This window comes from Ranitomeya imitator, unplaced genomic scaffold (genome assembly GCF_032444005.1).
Source record: "Ranitomeya imitator isolate aRanImi1 unplaced genomic scaffold, aRanImi1.pri SCAFFOLD_27, whole genome shotgun sequence".
NCBI lineage: Eukaryota > Metazoa > Chordata > Amphibia > Anura > Dendrobatidae > Ranitomeya > Ranitomeya imitator.
Window position 1 is genome coordinate 318,864 of NW_027194794.1, and position 26,271 is coordinate 345,134.

Sequence of the window (26,271 nt, forward strand, 5' to 3'; positions counted from 1 at the left end):
CGCTATCTCTCGGATAACGCTCTTCTCGACCCCTTACAATCTGGTTTCCGCTCTTTACACTCCACTGAAACTGCCTTCACTAAAGTCTCTAATAACCCAATAACAGCTAAATCCAAAGGTCATTGCTCTCTGCTGATTCTCCTGGATCTGTCATATTTGATACTGTGGATCACCAGCTCCTTCTCACCATGCTCCTCTCCATAGGCCTCAAGGACACAGCCCTCTCCTGGTTCTCCTCCTACCTCTCTGACCGCTCCTTCACTGTATCTTTTGCCGGCTCCTCTTCCTCTCCTCGTCCCCTTACTATCGGGGCTCCGCAGGGCTCAGTCCTGGGCCCCCTCTTCTTCTCTATACACTGCCCCTATTGGACAAACAATCAGCAGATTTGGGTTCCAGTACCATCTCTATGCTGACGACACCCAATTATACACTTCTTCCCCTGACATCACCCCCAATCTAATTCAAAACACCAAGGATTGTCTGTCTGCCGTCTCTAACATCATGTCCTCCCTCTATCTGAAACTAAATCTCTCCAAAACTGAACTTCTTGTGTTTCTTCATTCTACTAACCTCACTCTACCCAACATCGAAATTACCCTGGAGGGTTCAACCATAACTCCCAAACAGCATGCCCGCTGTCTTGGGGTCATATTCGACACCGAACTTTCCTTTACTCCCTATAACCGATCACTCACTCGCTCTTGTCCCCTGCGTCTTAAAAACATCTCCAGAATCTAACATTTTCTCACCTTTGAAACTGCTAAGACTCTTACTGTCGCTCTCATTCATTCTCATCTGGACTACTGCAACTCTCTTCTGATCGGTCTCCCTCTTACCAAACTTTCTCCTCTCCAATCCATCTTAAATGGGGCAGCCAGGGTCATATTTCTGTCCAACCGCTTCACCGATGCCTCCATCTTGTGCCAGTCATTACACTGGCTACCCATTCGCTACAGGGTCCAGTATAAACTCATCTCTCTCACCCACAAAGCCCTCCGCAGTTCTGCACCGCCTTATATCTCCTCTCTCATCTCTGTCTATCGCCCTACATGTGCCCTCCGTTGTACAAATGACCTAAGACTAACATCCCCCGTAATCCGAACCTCACACCTCCGTCTCCAAGACTTCTCTCATGCTGCGCCAGCTCTCTGGAATGCACTTCCCCAGACGATCAGACTGATACCTCGCCCCAACCTATTCAAGCGCGCTCTGGAAACCCATCTCTTCAAACAAGCCTACCACATCAACTACTCAGTAAACTAACTTTGTCCTGTTCCCTCCTTCCAAATATTATCTGCATGTGAATCTGCACCCTACTACTCATCTGTCTCCACACCCTCCATACACATGATAACTGCACTTGATACTTGACTAACTGCACTTGATACTTGACTATTGCACTTAAACACACGGGCTGATGACCGGATCATGCAGCTTCATATGAAAATCCCTATTTATTATAATTGCCAGACCTGAAATAACAAGCACTTTTCACCTATTGTGTCCCCCCCATTTCCTTGTAGATTGTAAGCTTGCGAGCAGGGACCTCACTCCTAATGTCACTGTTTAAATTCTCTTAACTTGTATTGAATTTGTCGGTATATGTCCCCGCTTAATTGTAAAGTGCTGCGGAATATGTTGGCGCTATATAAATAAAGATTATTATTATTATTACAACAAGTTTTGGGGTCCAATTTCTTCTCTTATCCTTGGAAAAATAAAAATTTGGGGGCGAAAAGATCATATTTTTTCACAAAAATTATTTTTTTATTTTCACGGCTCTGCATTATAAACTTCTGTGAAGCACTTGTTGGGTCAAAGTGCTCACCACACATCTAGATAAGTTCCTTAAGGGGTCTACTTTCCAAAATGGTGTCACCTGTGGGGGGTTTCAATGTTTAGGCACATCAGGGGCTCTCCAAACGCAACATGGCGTCCCATCTCAATTCCTGTCAATTTTGCATTGAAAAGTCAAATGGCACTCCTTCCCTTCCGAGCTCTGCCATGCGCCCAACAAGTGGTTTACCCCCAGATATGGGGTATCAGCGTACTCAGCACAAATTGTACAACAACGTTTGGGGTCCATTTTATCCTGTTACCCTTGGTAAAATAAAACAAATTGGAGCGGAAATAAATTTTGTGTGAAAAAAAGTTAAATGTTCATTTTTATTTAAACATTCCAAAAATTCCTGTGAAACACCTGAAGGGTTAATAAACTTCTTGAATGTGGTTTTGAGCACCTTGAGGGGTGCAGTTTTTGAAATGGTGTCACACTTGGGTATTTTCTATCATATAGACCCCTCAAAATGACTTCAATGTGATGTGGTCCCTAAAAAAAAAAATGGTGTTGTAAATATGAGAAATTGCTGGTCAACTTTTAACCCTTATAACTCCCTAACAAAAAAAAAAATTTTGGTTCCAAAATTGTGCTGATGTAAAGTAGACATGTGGGAAATGTTACTTATTAAGTATTTTGTGTGACATATCTCTGTGATTTAAGGGCATAAAAATTCAAAGTTGGAAAATTGCGAAATTTCAAAATTTTCGCCAAATTTCCGTTTTTTTCCCCACAAATAACCGCAAGTTATATTTAAGAAATTTTAGCACCATCATGAAGTACAATATGTCACGATCTGTAGAAGCGTTCTAGAGTTATAACCTCATAAAAGGGACAGTGGTCAGAATTGTAAAAATTGGCCCGGTCATTAACGTGCAAACCACCCTTGGGGGTAAAGGGGTTAAACATTAAAGACAAATTAATGACAAAAAGCAAAACACATTTTGTACCAAAGTCCCCTGTGCTTTAGCTGCAAAAACAGTATTGTGGTGCTTAAAGGGAACCTGTCACCCCCAAAATCGAGGGCGAGCTAAGCCCACCAGTATCAGGGGCTTATCTGCAGCATTCTGTAATGCATTCTGGAATGCTGTAGATAACCCGCCGATGTATCCAAAAATAAAAATAATTAAAAATGAGAAAAAGAGGTTATATTATACTCACCAAGGGACAGTCCAGGTCCGGTCCGATGGGCATCGCGGTCCGGCGCCTCCAATCTTCATCAGACGACGTCCTCTTCTTGTCTTCACGCTGCGGCTCCAGCGCAAAGTACTGCAGTGCGCAGGCCCCAGGCCTCTCTGACCTTTCCCGGCGCCTGCGCACCACAGCGTGAAGACAAGAAGAGGACGTCATCCTATCAAGATGGGAGGCCCAGGATCGGACCGCCCAGGTGAAAATAATATAACCTCTTTTTGTCATCTTTGAGGATACATCGGGGGCTTATCTACAGCATTACAGAATGCATTACAGAATGCTGGAGATAAGACCCTGGTGCCGGTGGGCTGAGCTCAACGTCAATTTTGGGGGTGACAGGTTCCCTTTAACACAAAATTCCTCTCTCAAGCGGACGGGGCGGGGACACAGAGGAGCGGACGGGGCGGGGACACAGAGGAGCGGACGGGGCGGGGACACAGAGGAGCGGACGGGGCGGGGACACAGAGGAGCGGACGGGGCGGGGACACAGAGGAGCGGACGGGGCGGGGACACAGAGGAGCGGACGGGGCGGGGACACAGAGGAGCGGACGGGGCGGGGACACAGAGGAGCGGACGGGGCGGGGACACAGAGGAGCGGACGGGGCGGGGACACAGAGGAGCGGACGGGGCGGGGACACAGAGGAGCGGACGGGGCGGGGACACAGAGGAGCGGACGGGGCGGGGACACAGAGGAGCGGACGGGGCGGGGACACAGAGGAGCGGACGGGGCGGGGACACAGAGGAGCGGACGGGGCGGGGACACAGAGGAGCGGACGGGGCGGGGACACAGAGGAGCGGACGGGGCGGGGACACAGAGGAGCGGACGGGGCGGGGACACAGAGGAGCGGACGGGGCGGGGACACAGAGGAGCGGACGGGGCGGGGACACAGAGGAGCGGACGGGGCGGGGACACAGAGGAGCGGACGGGGCGGGGACACAGAGGAGCGGACGGGGCGGGGACACAGAGGAGCGGACGGGGCGGGGACACAGAGGAGCGGACGGGGCGGGGACACAGAGGAGCGGACGGGGCGGGGACACAGAGGAGCGGACGGGGCGGGGACACAGAGGAGCGGACGGGGCGGGGACACAGAGGAGCGGACGGGGCGGGGACACAGAGGAGCGGACGGGGCGGGGACACAGAGGAGCGGACGGGGCGGGGACACAGAGGAGCGGACGGGGCGGGGACACAGAGGAGCGGACGGGGCGGGGACACAGAGGAGCGGACGGGGCGGGGGCACAGAGGAGCGGACGGGGCGGGGGCACAGAGGAGCGGACGGGGCGGGGGCACAGAGGAGCGGACGGGGCGGGGGCACAGAGGAGCGGACGGGGCGGGGGCACAGAGGAGCGGACGGGGCGGGGGCACAGAGGAGCGGACGGGGCGGGGGCACAGAGGAGCGGACGGGGCGGGGGCACAGAGGAGCGGACGGGGCGGGGGCACAGAGGAGCGGACGGGGCGGGGACACAGAGGAGCGGACGGGGCGGGGGCACAGAGGAGCGGACGGGGCGGGGGCACAGAGGAGCGGACGGGGCGGGGGCACAGAGGAGCGGACGGGGCGGGGACACAGAGGAGCGGACGGGGCGGGGACACAGAGGAGCGGACGGGGCGGGGACACAGAGGAGCGGACGGGGCGGGGACACAGAGGAGCGGACGGGGCGGGGACACAGAGGAGCGGACGGGGCGGGGACACAGAGGAGCGGACGGGGCGGGGGCACAGAGGAGCGGACGGGGCGGGGGCACAGAGGAGCGGACGGGGCGGGGACACAGAGGAGCGGACGGGGCGGGGGCACAGAGGAGCGGACGGGGCGGGGGCACAGAGGAGCGGACGGGGCGGGGGCACAGAGGAGCGGACGGGGCGGGGGCACAGAGGAGCGGACGGGGCGGGGGCACAGAGGAGCGGACGGGGCGGGGACACAGAGGAGCGGACGGGGCGGGGACACAGAGGAGCGGACGGGGCGGGGGCACAGAGGAGCGGACGGGGCGGGGACACAGAGGAGCGGACGGGGCGGGGACACAGAGGAGCGGACGGGGCGGGGACACAGAGGAGCGGACGGGGCGGGGACACAGAGGAGCGGACGGGGCGGGGACACAGACCCTAGCAATATAAATGGAGAGAAAGGGAGGTTTTGGTGTTTTTTCTTTTAGGAATTATACTCGTCTCTCTGACATTATCAGACGCCCACAGTGTCATCCCTTTGGGTCCTCGCATGGATTGTGGGGGCTCCAGCATTCCACTTGGTGAAGAGAAGTCCAGTGATGAGATGACATCTGCAGGGAGGTCACTGGATGGGGAAAAGCGACAATACCTAGAATAAAACAGAAAAAAAAAATCATGCAGAAACCTGGACACAAGTAGTGGCCGCCACCAGTGGCCTCCGGGCTAATACTGACCAGCACAGCGTGCGAGGACAATAAAGCCCGGGATCTGGAGACATTGTTATCACGCAGTGTCGCTCCCAGAGGTCATAGGACAGTCATCAACCTGACGTCATGTGTGCCCAATAATATTAATGAGAAAACGTTTTATGTAAAAAAAAATAAATAAAACAGGACGGACTCCGCACCATCAGGCAGATTCTCATGTTAATATCAATCCCTCAAATCTCCATCATCATTCATCCCCTCCCCTGTCCCCCCCCCCCCCCACACACACACGTAGCGCTATACATCCCTGCACCCCCCACCGCAAGAGACATCACACACTGACCTGCACAACGCGTGACATCAGCCCCCCACACCATGCAGACCCATGCGAGTAACATCAGCCCCATTCTGCAGGTAGACACCCCCCCCCCCCCCCCGCACACAGATCCCCCCACCGTCCAGCATGCACATGCAGCCCCATGCAAGCAACATCACCCCTCTCTCCCCAGGCAGATCCCCCCCACCGTCCAGCATGCACATGCAGCCCCATACAAGCAATATCACCCCTTTCTCCCCAGGCAGATCCCCCCACCGTCCAGCATGCTCATGCAGCCCCATACAAGCAATATCACCCCTTTCTCCCCAGGCAGATCCCCCCCACCGTCCAGCATGCACATGCAGCCCCATACAAGCAATATCACCCCTTTCTCCCCAGGCAGATCCCCCCACCGTCCAGCATGCTCATGCAGCCCCATGCAAGCAACATCACCCCTTTCTCCCGAGGCAGATCCCCCCTTCCAGCACGCGCATGCAGCCCCATGCAAGCAACATCACCCCTTTCTCCCCCAGGCAGATCCCCCCACCGTCCAGCACGCACATGCAGCCCCATGCAAGCAACACCACCCCTTTCTCCCCAGGCAGATCCCCCCCTTCCAGCACGCGCATGCAGCCCCATGCAAGCAACATCACCCCTTTCTCCCCAGGCAGATGCCCCCGTTCCAGCACGCGCATGCAGCCCCATGCAAGCAACATCACCCCTTTCTCCCCAGGCAGATGCCCCCGTTCCAGCATGCACATGCAGCCCCATGCAAGCAACATCACCCCTTTCTCCAAAGGCAGATGCCCCCACCGTCCAGCATGCACATGCAGCCCCATGCAAGCAACATCACCCCTTTCTCCCCAGGCAGATGCCCCCACCGTCCAGCACGCACATGCAGCCCCATGCAAGCAACATCACCCCTTTCTCCCCCAGGCAGATCCCCCCACCGTCCAGCGTGCAGCCCCATGCAAGCAACATCACCCCTTTCTCCCCCAGGCAGACTCCCACTTACCTGGTCTGTGACTATGGAGGAGGAACCCAAAACACCCCAAATCCTGCACACAGTCCTCGAAATCCCGCCATGACGTCCACAGCTTCCGTTTCTCCTGTCTGCTCTATGGAGGGAGAGGCGCCGCCCCTTCCGGTCACATGGGCGTGACGTCACCAGAGGTCCTTTAGCCGCCTTGGATTTAGCCTCTAGCCTGAGACCAGGCTTCGCTGGAGTAGGTGAGTATGACGTCTTCAAGGAGGCGGGAAGTGGGAGGGGCCCGGGGCGGGGGGAGGAGCCCGGGGCGGGGGGAGGCGGCTCCGGACTCTAATTTAAAAAAAAAAAAGACCAGAAAGAAAACTTGCTCCCGTGCCGCCCCCCCTCCCCCCATCGTCCTGCCGTAGGCACGAGCACACAAGTGCGTAAACATATAATAAGTGATGATCCAGAAAGGAGAAGTCTTATTTGATTGGTGCACATTTATGGCATAAAATGCTTTATTATAAGGGGGATCCAGACACGTGTCGGCCCCGTAGTAACTGCCCGCTCCTCGCGTGGGCATCAGTTGGCACCATGAGGCGGCCATGCTGTGCCCTGACAGTGACAGTTTACCAGGAGCCGCCATCAGGATCTGACTGGAGACAAGATAGGAACAAGGTGATTACCGACATATTGTGCAGAGTCTGTGAGTCCAAAGTCGGCACAACCTGAAATCTTTGCGGAGGAAAGTGAAGAATTCTAGAATCGTAAGTTCTCTAATCAGCGCCACATGTCAGGCCGGCGTCACACTCGGCGTAAGACAATACGCTCCGTAATTTACGGCTGTAATACGCAGAAAAGTCCCCAAAATCGTGGTCCGTAGCTCCTCCGTAGGCAGGGTGTGTCAGCGTATTCTGTGCATGGCATCCTCCGTATGTAATCCGTATGGCAGCCGTACAATGGATCCATGTGCTCAAAAAATAATAAAAACATATATACTGTCTATATATATATATATGTATGTATGTCAGTGAGACACATGTATGTATATATATTAATATTTCATCCAGCGCGATATAGCAGAAAGCCGGTAATTCAATTGCCGTCTTTTGCTATCTCCTTCCTAAACCCGACATGATATGAGACATGTCTACATACAGTAAACCATCTCATATCACCATTTTTTCTTGCATATTCCACACTACTAATGTTAGTATGTGCAAAATTTGGGCGCTCTAGCTATTAAATTAAAGGGTTAAATGGCGGAAACAATTGGCGTGGGCTCCCACGCAATTTTCTCCGCCAGAGTAGTAAAGCCAGTGACTGAGGGCAGATATTAATAGCCTGGAGAGGGTCCACGGTTATTGCCCCCCCCCCCCCCCCCCGGCTAAAAACACCTGCCCCCAGCCGCCCCAGAAAAGGCACATCTGGAAGATGCGCCTATTCTGGCACTTGGCCACTCTCTTCCCATTCCCGTGTAGCGGTGGGATATGGGGTAATGAAGGGTTAATGTCATCTTGCTATTGTAAGGGGACATTAAGCCTAATTAATAATGGAGAGACGTCAATTATGACACCTATCCATTATTAATCCAATAGTAGTAAAGGGTTAAAAAAACACACACATTATTACAAAGTCTTTTAATGAAATAAACACACAGGTTGTTGGAATAATTTATTATTCTGGTAACCCACCTGAAGACCCTCGCTCTGTAACAAAGGAAAATATCTATCAGCATATGTACGGGTGTTTAATCCATATTTTAAGCACTATCATTACTAAGTGCATACATTTGATAGCACTTTGGTTCAGGATTTATTTAGCAACATTTCAATAGAGCATGCGGTTTGAGCCTCTATTTCTTCATCTCGCTTTAGTCAGTATAATTATAAGTAAATAGATGACTTTAATATTGAAATTCCTCATCAATTGGTGATTTGAAGTTAGTGGAGGTATTTTCTCAGCATGCTCTATTGTTGAAAAATTTGTTGTATCCAGGAATGTTTATTTTATCTCTTGCTCCCTCACTAGTATTATATTTTGCTCTACACCTACCTGCCATTACATTTATCTGTACGGTTTTAAGGCATTGTTTTATTTTTTGTATTTGTCTGTATTAATAAAGTTATAACTTTTTATTGAAAAGAATCAAAACACTCTTTGATTTAGCACGCAGTTTAATAATTGCCTAGCTGATCAGTATGTTTTATTATTGATGTGTAAATTAACTTGGACAATTAATTATTCGGCCTTCAGATGAGCTCACTGGTGGATTCACAGTTACCTCGTTTTGCAGTATTACATGTACTGTGATACATAGAGGCTGTAGAAACCAAACGGCTCAACATACTAAATTACATTTTACTGTAAAAATTATATTTACCCATAAATACAAGAATAAAAAAAACCAAGATGTCAATTTGACTTTGTTTTAGTGAAGCGGTGAAATCTACCAGTTCTTTAAAGCATGTGTCTGGGACTTTAACATTGATGGACTATCCTTAGGGTAGGTGATGAATGTCTGATTGGTAAGTACCCCCGGAGATCAGCCCTTCCTGGTGTCGTCGGCAGCCGGAACTGCTCAGTTATGGAGCTGCACAGCACAGCTTTGTCTACAGAATAGTGACACATGCACATACTATTCAATAGAGAAGGCATGTGCAGTACCTGGCCGTGGCCACTATACTGTCGATGGAGCTGTTCTGGACAGAGCCACAACTCAGCACTTCCAGCCGCCACCGCCACCGCCAGGATCGGTTGGGTACCGGGTGTCGCACCCCCAGTAATCAGACATTGATGACCTCTCCGAAGAATAAGCCATCAATGTTACAGCGCCAGATAGCCCCTTTAAAGCTGCTCATACACATTAGATAAATGTTGTCTGACTTTGGCGGGATCGGCAGGCCTTATACTGTGTATCGGGGTCCCCAGCTTCACCCTGAACAGAGGACGGGGGCAGAGAATGATCCGCCCTGTTGAATGTCCTTTTGTTCGGGGTGTAGATAAGCTATGGTCAGGCTGCGGCTAATGTGCATGGCCAGCTTTGGCGTGTGACTGCCATGTAATGCTTTTCAAAAACCTGACCAGCACATCCAAACATAGACTAAGTGTGAACAGGTGCATCTTTCAGCGCTGCAGTGTGCTGCCTTATTTACTTAACTTGCCATGTAATGCTGACATGTTATTATCAAGGTGTTTTTCTTACAATCTCCTTTATTTTAGTGACCCTGCTAATAATGGCCACTAGCGCACTCAGCCACAGTACAGCAACCCTGTATGTTGGGGATCTCCTTCCGGAGGTCACAGAGGAGATGCTGCATGAAAAGTTCACTCCTGCCGGCAACATTTTGTCAGTCATCATATGCAGAGACAAGATCACCGGTCAGTCTCTTGGCTACGCTTACATCAATTTCCAGCAGCCGGAGGACGGTGAGAAGCAATACACAACTATAGCTATACATTGCAGCCCTGCCAGCAACAAGGCTGGGGTGAAATATTGCAACTGTTCCACAAATATCATGGACATACAAGATTGTAGATACAGTGGGGAAAATAAGTATTTGATACGCTGCCGATTTTACATGTTTTCCCACCTACAAAGAATGCAGAGGTCTGAAATTTTTATCGTAGGTACACGTCACCTGTGAGAGACAACCTAAAAATAAAAACCAAACAATCACATTGAATGATTTTTACACAATTTACATTTTATTGCTTGAAATACTGTATATTTTTTTTAATTTCTGGCAATTTTTTAGCTTAACATATAATGTATTAAAAATAAAAAAAATCTTGCAACTTTCAAACTGGACATGGGTGCTTTTATAGATTATAACTTCCTGTTGTTTCAGGAAACAACAGGTGTACATAGCTACAGTCATCAGACCTGAGTCCAATAATTTTATTAAAGCATCTAATGAGCGTGTACAAGTGTCATTGTGAAGGGAGGGTGAGCAGGGTCAGCTGTGACATCTCCTATTGTAATTAGTGGATCTTGTATTATCAGCTGTATGTAGAAGCGTTACCGTCATCCTTCCTCTGCTGATAAGGAGCCTGCTGAAAACTCTTCCTGAAAGGGCAGAAAGTATGAACAGTTCAAGATTTCTAAAAAAATTTTAGAACAAGAAAAATTTGCAAATTATTTTTTTTTAAATAAAATTAATGCAAAACAAAATATAGTAAAAAATGTTGTAGCATGGAATGCTGGAGCTGATCAACAATTCCTATCATGGCATGGCATCCTATCAGGGCGCAGAGGTCACCGAGGTGGATAAAGTCATTGATAGTCTCTTTCTTTGAAAATGTCCCCCATCCTTTCCCGCCAGCGGAGCGAGCTCTGGATACCATGAACTTTGAAGACATGAATGGCAAAGCGATGCGCATTATGTGGTGTCAGCGCAACCCGTCCGTAATAAAGAGCAGGATCGGCAACATTTTTATCAAGAACCTGGATAAGACCATCGATAGTAAATTACTGTACGACACATTTTCTGCTTTTGGCAGCATCATGTCGTGTAAGGTAAGTCAGTCATCCACCACATACGGATGTGTGAGGTCTGTGCAGTAGTAAGGTCCCTTATTAATATGAGGTGTTGCAGGTCGTGTGTGACGAAAATGGATCTAAAGGTTATGGGTTTGTACATTTCGAGACCCGCGAATCAGCCCAGAAGGCCATTGACTCGTTGAATGGCAAGATCCTAAATGACCAGAAAGTGTAAGTATGCCCTCATGTAAGGCCGGCTTCACGTGTCTGGGATTTCTGGACTCCTGGACCCCAAATCAACATTCTCATAGGCATATTTCAAGCTTTAGGGTTCGGGTCAGGAGACCTTCGGCTGGTCTGCAAACCGCGACCTGTATACAGACTGAGACGTGCCAAGACGGCCTAACACAAAGAATCCACAATCGATTATTGACTTACATGTCGCCAGTGGCAGGGGTTATCCACCTCTGGGGACTTTTTTTTTTACTTAATTGCATTTATTTGGGGCTAAAAGTCATTTTTGCAATTCAGTTTCCTTACAAAATTTGCACCTTTTGGCTTTTACAGGCTGTTTGTCTCCTCCTCCCTGCACATTCAACTTTTCTGTGGTCAGTGGTCATAAATCAGCTGAGAAGAGCTCAGAAATAGACAGATAAGTGTTAGAAGCTCTCTTTCTGGATCCTTAGGCTATGTTTACACACAGCAGCAAAATCTGCAGCGTTTCCGCAGCAGTTTCCCATGCGTTGTACAGTACAAAGTAAACCTATGGGAAACTCAATCCGCAGTGCACATGCTGTGGAAAAAAACGCGCGGAAACGCAGCGGTTTACATTCGGCAGCATGTCAATTCTTTGTGCGGGATCCGCAGCGGTTTTACACCTGCTCCATAACAGAAAACCGCAGGTGTAAAAACGCAGTAAATCCGCAGTGGACCATTCTACGTGTGCACATACCCTTAGGCCGGCCTCACACTCAGCGTATAAAAATATGGTCCGTAAATTACGTAGAAAAGTCCCCAAAATAGTGGTCCGTATCTCCTCCGTAGGCAGGGTGTGTCAGCGTATTTTGCGCATGGCATCCTCCATATGTAATCCGTATGGCATCCGTACTGCGAGATTTTCTCGCAGGCTTGCAAAACCGACATATGGACATACAATGGATCCATGTGCTCAAAAAATCGTAACAACATATATGCTGTCTATATATATATATATATATATATATATATATTAACCCCTTTCTGACCTCGGACGGGATAGTACGTCCAAGGTCAGATCCCCTGCTTTGATGCAGGGCTCCGCGGTGAGCCCGCATCAAAGCCGGGACATGTCAGCTGTTTTGAACAGCTGACATGTGCCCGTAATAGGCGCGAGCAGAATCGCGATCTGCCCGCGCCTATTAACTAGTTAAATGCTGCTGTCAAACGCAGACAGAGGCATTTAACTACCGCATCCGTCCGGGCGTCCGGAAATGACGTCATCGCCGACCCCGTCACATGATCGGAGGTAGGCGATGCTTCTCCATAGTAACCATAGAGCTCCTTGAGACCTCTATGGTTACTGATCGCCGGTAGCTGTGAGCGCCACCCTGTGGTCAGCGCTCACAGCACACCTGCAGTTCTGCTACATAGTAGCGATCAGCAGATCGCTGCTATGTAGCAGAGCCGATCGTGCTGTGCCTGCTTCTAGCCTCCCATGGAGGCTATTGAAGCATGGCAAAAATTAAAAAAAAGTTTAAAAAAATGTGAAAAAAATAAAAAAAATATAAGTTTAAATCACCCCCCTTTCGCCCCAATCAAAATAAATCAATAAAAATATCAAATCTACACATATTTGGTATCGCCGCGCTCAGAATCGCCCGATCTATCAATTAAAAAAAAGCATTAACCTGATCGCTAAACAGCGTAGTGAGAAAGAAATTTGAAACGCCAGAATTATGTTTTTTTGGTCGCCGCAACATTGCATTAAAATGCAATAACGGGCGATCAAAAGAACGTATCTGCACCAAAATGCTATCATTAAAAACGTCATCTCGGCAAGCAAAAAATAAGCCCTCAACCGACCCCAGATCATGAAAAATGGAGACGCCACGAGTATGGAAAAATGGCGCAATTTTTTTTTTCTGCAAACCTTGGAATTTTTTTTCACCACACTTAGGTAAAAAATAACCTACACATGTTAGGTGTCTATGAACTCGTAGTGACCTGGAGAATCATAATGTCAGGTCAGTTTTAGCATTTAGTGAACCTAGCAAAAAAGCCAAACAAAAAACAAGTGTGGGATTGCACTTTTTTTGCAATTTCACTGCACTTGGAATTTTTTTCCCGTTTTCTAGTACACGACATGCTAAAACCAATGATGGCGTTCAAAAGTACAACTCGTCCCGCAAAAAATAAGCCCTCACATGGCCAAATTGACGGAAAAATAAAAAAGTTATGGCTCTGGGAAGGAGGGGAGTGAAAAACGAACACGGAAAAACTAAAAATCCCAAGGTCATGAAGGGGTTAATATTTTATCCAGCGAGAGATAGCTTTAAAGCCAGTAATTCAATTGCCGGCTTTTGCTATCTCCTTCCCAAACCCGACATGATATGAGACATGGTTTACATACAGTAAACCATCTCATATCCCCATTTTTGTTACATATTACACACTACTAATGTCAGTAGTGTGTATGTGCAAAATTTGGGCGCTCTAGATATTAAATTAAAGGGTTAAATGGTGAAAAAAATTGGCGTGGGCTCCCGCGCAATTTTCTCCGCCAGAGTAGTAAAGCCAGTGACTGAGGGCAGATATTAATAGCCTGGAGAGGGTCTATGGTTTTCGCCCCCCCCCCCCCCCCACCCCCCCGGCTAAAAACATCTGCCCCCAGCCACCCCAGAAAAGGCACATCTGGAAGAGGCTGGGAAAATATTCTGAAAAGTTCCCACGCTCGAGGTCATATGAGGACAACCAGCAGATGGTGCATCACCGCGAATGAAGGTAACTACAGGTCATTGTCCTACTTTCCATTCATTCGCTGGGGTTTTACAGGCAGGAGCACAGCTGCATTATAGCAGAACTCCTGCCTGTAAAATAATTTAACCCCTTCAGATGGATTTACATCGTGGGACGTGACAGATCATCGGAAGGTATGGGATATTGTTTTTTAACCATTTCATACTATTGGATTAATAATGGATAGGTGTCATAATTGACGCCTCTCCATTATTAATCTGGCTTAATGTCACCTTACAATAGCAAGGTGACATTAACCCTTCATTACCCCATATCCCACCGCTACACGGGAATGGGAAGAGAGTGGCCAAGTGCCAGAATAGGCGCATCTTCCAGATGTGCCTTTTCTGGGGTGGCGGGGGGCAGGTGTTTTTAGCCGGGGGGGGGGGGGGGGCAATAACCATGGACCCTCCAGGCTATTAATATCTGCCCACACTCACTGGCTTTACCACTCTGGCGGAGAAAATTGTGCGGGAGCCCACGCCAATTGTTTCCGCCCAAATTTTGCACATACACACTACTAACATTAGTAGTGTGGAATATGCAAAAAAAATGGTGATATGAGATGGTTTACTGTATGTAAACCAGGTCTCATATCATGTCGGGTTTAGGAAGGAGATAGCAAAAGCCGGCAATTGAATTACCGGCTTTAAAGCTATCTAGCGCTGTATGAAATATTAATATATACATATATGTGTCTCAATGACATATATATAAATATATATATATATATATATATACCTATTCTATGTGTACACATTTATTCTACCTATTCTATTGTAACCTGTCAGTGTGATTTTACTGTACACCGCGCTGAATTGCCGGCTTTTCTCTCTAACACCGCAGCGTATTTCTCGCAAGTCACACTGCTGGTCCGTGTGTAATCCGTATTTTTCTGGCCCCCATAGACTTTCATTGGCGTATTTTTTGCGCAATACGGTGACAAACGCAGCATGCTGCGATTTTCTACGGCTGTAGAAGACCGTATAATACGGATCAGTAAAATACGGCTGATAGGAGCAGGGGCATAGAGAAGCATTGTACCGTATGCAATCCGTATTTTCTGCACCTCTCTTACGTCCGTAAAACACGGTAGTGTGACGCCGGCCTTAGAATGAGCTCACTCTTGGATTTTCAGTTAACCCATTCTGCAGCCAGCACTAGACAGAGCAACACTGAGGCTATACAAGGCAAATGGTGCAACATTCTTAATGAAACCCAATTGCAAAACTAAATTTTAGCCAAGAATATATGCATTTAAGTAAGAAACAAAGTGTCCCCAAAGGTGGATAACCGCGCTGCCAGCTATAGGGAAAATTGGGGTTCCCAGACCCTGTTCTACCAGGCTCCACGTATCTAGGACAGTGTGTGTGCCACAAATTTTTATGGGTACATCCAAACATTGCCAAAATGTCTGCAACTAAAAATCAGTTCTATATATCCGAATAAATGTTTTCTGCAATTAATGGTACAGTGGCAGAGATTTCACAATGTATATACAGAAATAAATATAAATATACTACACACATACAGTGGGGCAAAAAAGTATTTAGTCAGTCAGCAATAGTGCAAGTTCCACCACTTAAAAAGATGAGAGGCGTCTGTAATTTACATCATAGGTAGACCTCAACTATGGGAGACAAACTGAGAAAAAAAAATCCAGAAAATCACATTGTCTGTTTTTTTAACAATTTATTTGCATATTATGGTGGAAAATAAGTATTTGGTCAGAAACAAAATTTCATCTCAATACTTTGTAATATACAGTGGGGCAAAAAAGTATTTAGTCAGTCAGCAATAGTGCAAGTTCCACCACTTAAAAAGATGAGAGGCGTCTGTAATTTACATCATAGGTAGACCTCAACTATGGGAGACAAACTGAGAAAAAAAAATCCAGAAAATCACATTGTCTGTTTTTTTTAACATTTTATTTGCATATTATGGTGGAAAATAAGTATTTGGTCAGAAACAAACAATCAAGATTTCTGGCTCTCACAGACCTGTAACTTCTTCTTTAAGAGTCTCCTCTTTCCTCCACTCATTACCTGTAGTAATGGCACCTGTTTAAACTTGTTATCAGTATAAAAAGACACCTGTGCACACCCTCAAACAGTCTGACTCCAAACTCCACTATGGTGAAGACCAAAGAGCTGTCAAAGGACACCAGAAACAAAATTGTAGCCCTGCACCAGGCTGGGAAGACTAAATCTGTAATAGCCAACCAGCTTGGAGTGAAGAAATCAACAGTGGGAGCAATAATTAGAAAATGGAAGACATACAAGACCACTGATAATCTCCCTCGATCTGGGGCTCCACGCAAAATCCCACCCCGTGGGGTCAGAATGATCACAAGAACGGTGAGCAAAAATCCCAGAACCATGCGGGGGGACCTAGTGAATGAACTGCAGAGAGCTGGGACCAATGTAACAAGGCCTACCATAAGTAACACACTACGCCACCATGGACTCAGATCCTGCAGTGCCAGACGTGTCCCACTGCTTAAGCCAGTACATGTCCGGGCCCGTCTGAAGTTTGCTAGAGAGTATTTGGATGATCCAGAGGAGTTTTGGGAGAATGTCCTATGGTCTGATGAAACCAAACTGGAACTGTTTGGTAGAAACACAACTTGTCGTGTTTGGAGGAAAAAGAATACTGAGTTGCATCCATCAAACACCATACCTACTGTAAAGCATGGTGGTGGAAACATCATGCTTTGGGGCTGTTTCTCTGCAAAGGGGCCAGGACGACTGATCCGGGTACATGAAAGAATGAATGGGGCCATGTATCGTGAGATTTTGAGTGCAAACCTCCTTCCATCAGCAAGGGCATTGAAGATGAAACGTGGCTGGGTCTTTCAACATGACAATGATCCAAAGCACATCGCCAGGGCAACGAAGGAGTGGCTTCGTAAGAAGCATTTCAAGGTCCTGGAGTGGCCTAGCCAGTCTCCAGATCTCAACCCTATAAAAAAACCTTTGGAGGGAGTTGAAAGTCCGTGTTGCCAAGCGAAAAGCCAAAAACATCACTGCTCTAGAGGAGATCTGCATGGAGGAATGGGCCAACAACAGTGTGTGGCAACCTTGTGAAGACTTACAGAAAACGTTTGACCTCTGTCATTGGCAACAAAGGATATATTACAAAGTATTGAGATGAAATTTTGTTTCTGACCAAATACTTATTTTCCCTCATAATATGCAAATAAAATGTTAAAAAAACAGACAATGTGATTTTCTGGATTTTTTTTTCTCAGTTTGTCTCCCATAGTTGAGGTCTACCTATGATGTAAATTACAGACGCCTCTCATCTTTTTAAGTGGTGGAACTTGCACTATTGCTGACTGACTAAATACTTTTTTGCCCCACTGTATCCTTTGTTGGCCATGACAGAGGTCAAACGTTTTCTGTAAGTCTTCACAAGGTTGCCACACACTGTTGTTGGTATGTTGGCCCATTCCTCCATGCAGATCTCCTCTAGAACAGTGATGTTTTTGGCTTTTCGCTTGGCAACACGGACTTTCAACTCCCTCCAAAGGTTTTCTATAGGGTTGAGATCTGGAGACTGGCTAGGCCACTCCAGGACCTTGAAATGCTTCTTACGAAGCCACTCCTTCATTGCCCTGGCGGTGTGCTTTGGATCATTGTCATGTTGAAAGACCCAGCCACGTTTCATGTTCAATGCCCTTGCTGATGGAAGGAGGTTTGCACTCAAAATCTCACGATACATGGCCCCATTCATTCTTTCATGTACCCGGATCAGTCGTCCTGGCCCCTTTGCAGAGAAACAGCCCCAAAGCATGATGTTTCCACCACCATGCTTTACAGTAGGTATGGTGTTTGATGGATGCAACTCAGTATTCTTTTTCCTCCAAACACGACAAGTTGTGTTTCTACCAAACAGTTCCAGTTTGGTTTCATCAGACCATAGGACATTCTCCCAAAACTCCTCTGGATCATCCAAATGCTCTCTAGCAAACTTCAGACGGGCCCGGACATGTACTGGCTTAAGCAGTGGGACACGTCTGGCACTGCAGGATCTGAGTCCATGGTGGCGTAGTGTGTTACTTATGGTAGGCCTTGTTACATTGGTCCCAGCTCTCTGCAGTTCATTCACTAGGTCCCCCCGCGTGGTTCTGGGATTTTTGCTCACCGTTCTTGTGATCATTCTGACCCCACGGGGTGGGATTTTGCGTGGAGCCCCAGATCGAGGGAGATTATCAGTGGTCTTGTATGTCTTCCATTTTCTAATTATTGCTCCCACTGTTGATTTCTTCACTCCAAGCTGGTTGGCTATTGCAGATTCAGTCTTCCCAGCCTGGTGCAGGGCTACAATTTTGTTTCTGGTGTCCTTTGACAGCTCTTTGGTCTTCACCATAGTGGAGTTTGGAGTCAGACTGTTTGAGGGTGTGCACAGGTGTCTTTTTATACTGATAACAAGTTTAAACTGGTGCCATTACTACAGGTAATGAGTGGAGGAAAGAGGAGACTCTTAAAGAAGAAGTTACAGGTCTGTGAGAGCCAGAAATCTTGATTGTTTGTTTCTGACCAAATACTTATTTTCCACCATAATATGCAAATAAAATGTTAAAAAAACAGACAATGTGATTTTCTGGATTTTTTTTTCTCAGTTTGTCTCCCATAGTTGAGGTCTACCTATGATGTAAATTACAGACGCCTCTCATCTTTTTAAGTGGTGGAACTTGCACTATTGCTGACTGACTAAATACTTTTTTGCCCCACTGTATATACAAATATCTACATAGGAATACCCCTCTAAGGCCACGTTCACACGCTCAGTATTTGTAGCCAAAACCAGGAGCAGGTGATAAATCCAGAAGTGGTGCAGGTGTTTCTATCACACTTTTCCTCTGATAGTTCCTCTCCTGGTTTTGGCTACAAATACTGACTGAATACTGATCGGGTGAAAGTGGGCTAAATGTTTGGAGTTTTTTTGCCGCTTGTAAATAACAATTTTGGATAAACGTGTCTGCATTCTCTGTAAAGGTATATTGAACATTCCAAGTCCAGTCACAAACGAGAACCTGAAGTTGTTGCCAGTTCTTTATACACTAATGTTTACATCAATAACTTTGGAGAAAATATGGACGATGAACGGCTCAAGGAATTGTTCAGCAAATACGGTAAATATGAATCGTGTAGCTACGAGAATCACGGTTATTTCAGAAGACCGTATTGTGGCCATATTTTATTCTCTGTATTATTGCTCCACGTCCCGACCCATCAGCGGGTCTCATAACCTGAGGTAACCGCATCGCAGCCATTTATGATGTACGTTCTGGGCCAGGAGGCCCGCTGATGGGTCGGGACATCGAGCAATAACACAAAGAATAAAATATGGCCACAATACAGTCTTCTGAAGTCAGACTTATATATGGGTTGTCCTAAAGCTTCCGAAACCTAAATTTGGGCAATACTCTCACTTTAGGGCCTACACGGAGCGTTAAAGTCATGACTGATCAAAATGGGACGTCCAAGGGATTCGGCTTTGTGAGCTTTAAGAAACACGAGGACGCCCTAAAAGTGAGATGGAGACTTACGAAATATCTGGAGTCAGGATTGGTATCTCTGTTATTGTAGGCCGTCTAAGTTGGTGGAAGATGAGCAGCAATAATCATTTATCAGTCTGTATACCACTCTCGTGAGACAGCATTCCCCTTTGTACTGTTAGTTGGGATCTCAGGGCCTATACCCCTACGGCATTGTTTTACATTTTGGAGCAGAAATTGCCTATGTGCATTAGATTCTGGCGCAGCTGCCGACTTTTCTCAGGTGAAGCTACTTCAGTCGGTGGCTTTTTTTTTCCTATTTTTGCTCTGACATCTTCTCCCTTATATCTTCATTATGAGAGAATAAACATGTTACCTCTTTTAATTGCTCCAAGGTTTCCAAACCCTGAAGCAGTGAAAAGAAGTAACAAAATACTGAACATGGGCAGAGTAATGGATTTTGACACTGCTGTGTATTATGTTAATTTTTTTAAGAGCTTTTGAGACACTTTTTCAGATGGATTCCGCTCGGAATCCACTTGAAAAAGATGATGTATGCACACAGCCACTGAGCGGAAACTCTCTGAATCCTCCTCTGAGACTCAAAACTCCTCACAAACTTGGTAGTTCCTGCTTCAAAAACTCAGCAAAAAGACTCAGTGTGCACATACTCTAAGGGGGTTTTACTTTTTCAGACATTTACTGAATACCCACAAAACAGGGGTCCCTGTGGGAAGTGGCGTGGCTGTGCGTGTGCTCAGCTATCTAAGGATGTGTACATGTGCAACCACCTCTTCATTCTCCACCTGGATGCAGCAGCCATCCACTGGCCATCCAGACAGGTTGGAGGTTGAGGGACCCCTTTTCTTGAGATCGGGTGCCACCTCTGGAACCTTATCTATCAGGCAGGGATAGCATCAGATGATTACGCCATCAATGCCTAAGATGGGAATACCCCTCCTGGCGAGGATAATATAGGTTGCAATCATTTTGCAATCTACAATAGTCAGGTGTGCACCATGTGAACAAAGAACCAGGGGAAGATCAGCTCTCTCAGGATGGGATGAAACCCTGTCCTTAGGAGATCAAAAAATGACAGTCCGTAGGAAATGGTGTCCTGATCCCTCAGGGTGAGAGATCTTGTTCTTGTGACCAACGTATGGGAGTAAAGTAACTATTTTCCTACTTCTATAAGGCCGTGAATGAAATGAATGGTAAAGATGTGAATGGTAAGGCCATTTATGTTGGAAGAGCCCAGAAGAAGTTGGAAAGACAACCAGAGGTTAGGAGGACGTTCGAGCAAATAAACCAAGAATGGATCACCAGTTCCCAGGTGAGTGACTTCACTCCCTTTGTATTTAATTTGTGTGAGTGTTTGAAAAAAATTCTGCATTTTTAATAACTTTTTTCTTCTTCTAATTTTAGGGTGTCAATCTCTACATTAACAATCTTGCAGATTGCATTGATGACAGGCTACTGCATCAGGTGTTTTCCCGTTATGGCACCATCATCAGTGCTAAGGTGAGCTCAGCTTGTATCTGCTTCTTTCTTCTTTCTATCCTCACATTCATTTTCATCTACGTAACATTAAGGGTTATACTTATGGCCAACATTAGACGTTTTCATCGATACATAGGAGAGGTGATAACTTGTGGATTTGCGGTGGTCTTACTGCTGGGACCCCATGGATCCTTTAGGAATAGAGTGATGAGTAGATGATAACTTTCAATGTCGGGAATGACCCTTTAGCGTGAACCTTCTTAGGTGAGGGTGTACTATTTATTTTCCTATGTTTCATTGTAAGGATGTCAGGTGATGTAATATTTCAGGTCATGATGGAAGGTAGACGCAGCAAAGGGTTTGGTTTTGTCTGCTTCTCCGCTCCCGAGGAAGCAACCAAAGCGGTCACAGAGATGAACGGAAGGATTGTAGACTCCAAGCCATTGTATGTCGCCTTTGCACAGTGTAAGAAGGATCGGCTAGCTCCTCTAGCCAACCAGAAGAAGATGGATCATATCCGAATTGTACCCAACCAAGTCATCAATACCTACCAACCACCACCACCTCCCAGCTTTATAATGCCACCTGCTTCACAAGTAAGTCTCCAGATAAAAACAACCTACAGAAAGCTTTCTTACAGAAACAGTGCCATCCTTGTTCTAAGGTTGTGGCTGGTCTTGCAGATCAGCTCCATTCGAGAGAATAGGGCTGAGTTACAAAACCACACTCGACGTGTGGAAAGATGGGAACTGTTACAGAAAGAAAGTAGCCATGTTTTTCTAACGATATACAATCCATTTATTACAACCTAAACTTGTTTTTAGGTCCAGAACCATGCAGGATGCTGTCATACAGTACCGAAACCGCAGGTTGTGCCAAGTCCTAGCCGGACACCACAAAGTATGTTCAATTAAGTAACAGCCCCAGGTACACCAATCACTGTATGATAAATAACAAATCAATAAAAGAATATTAAAAGAATATTAAAATTATAATTACAAGTGTCAGTGACTAGTGTCCTGTGGAGAGAAATGTGGAAACCACCACCGTACCAAGGGAAAGCAACCACAGCCAATATAGCAAAGCCAAAGAAGATCTCCCAAGCAGGAATGAGATTAAAATGCCTTTATTATATATACACTTGGCAATAAGTAACAATGATAAAAGACACAAATGTGCACAATGAGATTATTTGTATAATAAAATCAATATGAATAATAGTACAGACTGACCCCTTGAAAATTATATCCTATATTATACTACCATGACAGGTTTAAACATCGCCCCAGGATGACATATATTATTAGCTGGATTTATATATAAAAAAAGACTTTCTGCATATATTGCAAGTACAGACCTATAGATACAAAATGTGCAAAATTGGTAGCAAATAGTAATTTATGTGCAATAAAGCAATATAAAGTGCAACAGGAGGGGGAAGGGAAAAAGGTCAATTATAACCATACAGTGTACTGAATATGTCAGTATATACACCTTATTATAACACGTGCACAACTATGTCAGAAAAAATAAAAAAACTTTTTTTGTGCAAAGAGAAAAAAAGGGGGGTTATATATACCCATAAGATATGCTGGATTATACCAGAAAGTGCTATGTGCAAAAAGAAAGTGTAAAAACTGAAAAAAAGCCACAATTGCAGGTTACACTATTCTAAGAGGATAGAAGGAGTAATCCGAAACGCGCGTCGGGGTGCGTTTCTTTGGGATTCAGCTGACCTCACAGGTATATTTAAAGATTTAAGTACATCCCCCTGCATTACACCATAGTGATTAGTATCCGGCCCTCTGGTGGTCAGAGTGTGCCAGTGGTGACTTTATGGTGGTGATTTAGCTGCTCTTTTATTTTTTTGGCCACTATAATTAGTACTATTGGAAATATATAGATATATTTGATACTTTCTTATAGACCTATTTTTGTGCAGTATGGTTTAGTATACACTCCTCTTAGAATAGTGTAACCTGCAATTGTGGCTTTTTTTCAGTTTTTACACTTTCTTTTTGCACATAGCACTTTCTGGTATAATCCAGCATATCTTATGGGTATATATAACCCCCCTTTTTTTCTCTTTGCACAAAAAAAGTTTTTTTATTTTTTCTGACATAGTTGTGCACGTGTTATAATAAGGTGTATATACTGACATATTCAGTACACTGTATGGTTATAATTGACCTTTTTCCCTTCCCCCTCCTGTTGCACTTTATATTGCTTTATTGCACATAAATTACTATTTGCTACCAATTTTGCACATTTTGTATCTATAGGTCTGTACTTGCAATATATGCAGAAAGTCTTTTTTTATATATAAATCCAGCTAATAATATATGTCATCCTGGGGCGATGTTTAAACCTGTCATGGTAGTATAATATAGGATATAATTTTCAAGGGGTCAGTCTGTACTATTATTCATATTGATTTTATTATACAAATAATCCCATTGTGCACATTTGTGTCTTTTATCATTGTTACTTATTGCCAAGTGTATATATAATAAAGGCATTTTAATCTCATTCCTGCTTGGGAGATCTTCTTTGGCTTTGCTATATTGGCTGTGGTTGCTTTCCCAAAGTATGTTCAATGTATTGTGAGAATGGGGTTTAGTGTGTACGCCGAGTGTCTTCTCCCGCTAAACCTTACTAGTGCACATCACAGTCTATACAGCGATATTACATAAACTCTGTGGTCTACTATACCAGTCCTCACCATTTTTAAGATTTGCACTTGCCGTGGGGGCATGGTCTGCCAGCGATGTGAGAGGATGCATGCCCGGTCAGCTCCGTGTGCAGATCCTTATACGATCCTCAAGCTGCCCTTTTTTTCACCCTCTGGTCGGGTATACTTACCTGCTTATGCCTGGACACTGTAAACAGCCTTTTCCCTGGCACGGAGCCCGCCATGAAGAAAGGGAACGTGCTCAAAGGCCAGGAGTGCAATCTACAAGGTGGGGTCGACACAATTGTGGCAGAGAGTGCAAGCTGAGCGGGTGAGCACTAAAAGGAGGATGTGGCTAGTTTAGAAAGATTTGCAAGATCAGGAGTGGAAGAAACGGGATGACACGTTGAGAGGGATTCATCCAGACCCAAATTCCTTCTCCCACCTGCTTACTACAGATCAGCCTGAGTATGAACCAGATGAGAACCGGGGAGTCCATGCTGTTTCTCCTACATGCCAACTAGCAGCTACAGAGCCCAAGATATCATGCAAGCCATTGGGGATTGTAGTAGCTCTCTTTCATCTCTGGTGCTGCAGGTAGGAGGAATTATGAAGAACATTTCAGTGGTCAGACAAGATATACGCAGTATCTCAGAGAGGACCACAGACCTCGGGAAGAGCGTTAATGAATTATAGGACATCCTACTTCCAATGAGGCAAGATTTGCAGCAACACACCAAGTTATCAGAGGCAAATCGCATCAACCAGGATGATTTGGAGAACCGCCCGTGCAGGAAAAATATCTGGATTGTTGGAGTCCCTTAAAAATCCTAGGGCGCAAAGACCACAGAATTCTTTGAAACCTGGCTAGTGATGGTGTGTGGGAAGGATACTCTTAGCCCCCTCTTTGCAGTGGAACGGGTGCAGACAAGGCCACTACCGCCTGGAAGTCAGCCATGCACAGTCCTGGCCAAGATACTTCACTATAGGGATACCATCCTATGAAGCTCCATAAATGGTCCAAGAATCTCCATATTCACAGATTATTTTGCTGATGTACAGAAGAGAAGTGCGCAGTTCGTGGAAAATAAAAAAACAACTGTGGACAATGGTTTGCTCCTACTCTAGGTAATATCTGGCCCACCTGTGGGTTGCTGCTATGAATTCAATATCCTTCTTTAGTTTTGCTACTTTAGAACGATGGAGAATTTAGAAGGTTGCTTGGTTACCCCCATTGTGACTGCTACATCCAAGGTTTCGACTTAGGCCCTGGTCCCTTAGAGAGCGCCTGTTAGGGCATGGTCGCAGTGGCCAAAATGTTAGTGTTGAAATTTGGGTTATGTTGAAGCATAAAGGGGGCACAACCGGCCCTCAAATTGCTGTTTAGGTTTACATCAGATCTAGAGTGGTTCTTCTAATCTTGTGCAATGCCACCGATGGAGATAGCCTTTTCTGGAATACCCCTATCTATTCCACAAGGCTGACTCTCAAGGCTAAAAAGATTACCTTATTGTCGTGGAACGTAAGGGGAGTACATGAACCTGATAAAAGGAAGGCGATCTTCGATACCATGAAGAAATGTCAGCACGTAATATTATGCCTCCAAGAGACTCACATGAAGGAGCATAATATATATCTATTAACCCCAGCCTAAGTGGGCTCGAGCTATCATGCAACATTCTCCAAATATTCACGCGGAGTTAGTATTTTAATTAATCATACAATTCCCTTTCACTGTATTGACCAAGAAATAGCTAAAAAGGGACGATACATCTGTCTGCGGGGGAGATTCTATAATATTTTAATCCTTATTGATGCGGTTTATATCTCTCCTCCATACACAGGAACGGTCCTTCAGAAAATAATCGAATTTTGTTAGTAAAGCCCCTGGCTGCCCCCTAGTACTAATGGATGACTTCAACAATACGATACATTGGCTATGAGTTTAGCTGGGATGCGGGAGGGACTTACTCCTTTGGAGAGAAGTTAGAGGAGGTAGCACTTAGATGTTTGGCCATTACCTTACCCTAAAGTTAAGACTTTTTCCTGTTATTATGCTGTCCACAGCTAATTGTCCCGTATAGGTTTGTTACTATGTAATTCCGCAGCTGTGGGAATGATGGGAAGAATAGAATACTTACCTCCGAGTCTCTCTGACCACTCTCCACTTATGGGGCGCCTCACTTCACTCCTGCAAGTTTAACCCTTTCTGGGTTTTTTTGATGGTGTCCATCAGTTCATGTAAAGAACATGCCTACAATTGTGAAGATTTGGTTTTTTTTATTGTGAAGTAAGCAACAAATGGGACAAAATACCTGACAACTTCAGTGTGCATAACTATTCATCCCCCTAAAGTCAGTACTTTGTGGAGCCTCCTTTTGAGGCAATAATGGTTGCAAGTCGCTTTGGATAAGTCTCTATGAGCGTTCCACATCTTGCCACTG

General features: G+C 45.9%; 1 protein-coding gene and 1 long non-coding RNA gene across 5 annotated transcripts in view; one reads left to right on the forward strand and one right to left on the reverse strand.

Moving 5' to 3' along the window:
- Positions 1 to 1,781: 1,781 nt before the first annotated feature.
- Positions 1,782 to 6,858, reverse strand: LOC138656341 (uncharacterized). The gene is made up of 3 exons (XR_011316909.1): positions 6,722 to 6,858; positions 5,194 to 5,332; positions 1,782 to 2,329 (listed from the first exon to the last, which is right to left on the reverse strand). It is a non-coding gene; the product is annotated as an uncharacterized lncRNA (long non-coding RNA).
- LOC138656339 (polyadenylate-binding protein 1-like) overlaps positions 6,858 to 26,271 on the forward strand; it is a 29,693-nt gene continuing 10,279 nt past the window's right edge. Inside the window, exons 1-10 of one of the 4 annotated variants that reach the window (XM_069743687.1) lie at positions 6,858 to 6,936; positions 9,899 to 10,105; positions 11,002 to 11,195; positions 11,275 to 11,390; positions 19,154 to 19,290; positions 19,596 to 19,690; positions 20,852 to 20,989; positions 21,082 to 21,177; positions 21,486 to 21,752; positions 21,981 to 22,129. In XM_069743687.1, the coding sequence (XP_069599788.1) occupies positions 9,913 to 10,105; positions 11,002 to 11,195; positions 11,275 to 11,390; positions 19,154 to 19,290; positions 19,596 to 19,690; positions 20,852 to 20,989; positions 21,082 to 21,177; positions 21,486 to 21,752; positions 21,981 to 22,070 (1,326 nt within the window). In that variant the 5' untranslated portion in view covers positions 6,858 to 6,936; positions 9,899 to 9,912 and the 3' untranslated portion in view covers positions 22,071 to 22,129. Of the gene's footprint in view, positions 6,937 to 7,013; positions 7,444 to 9,898; positions 10,106 to 11,001; positions 11,196 to 11,274; positions 11,391 to 19,153; positions 19,291 to 19,595; positions 19,691 to 20,851; positions 20,990 to 21,081; positions 21,178 to 21,485; positions 21,753 to 21,980; positions 22,149 to 26,271 lie in introns of those variants that run through there. The other 3 variants (XM_069743686.1, XM_069743684.1, XM_069743685.1) reach the window with 3 other exon arrangements.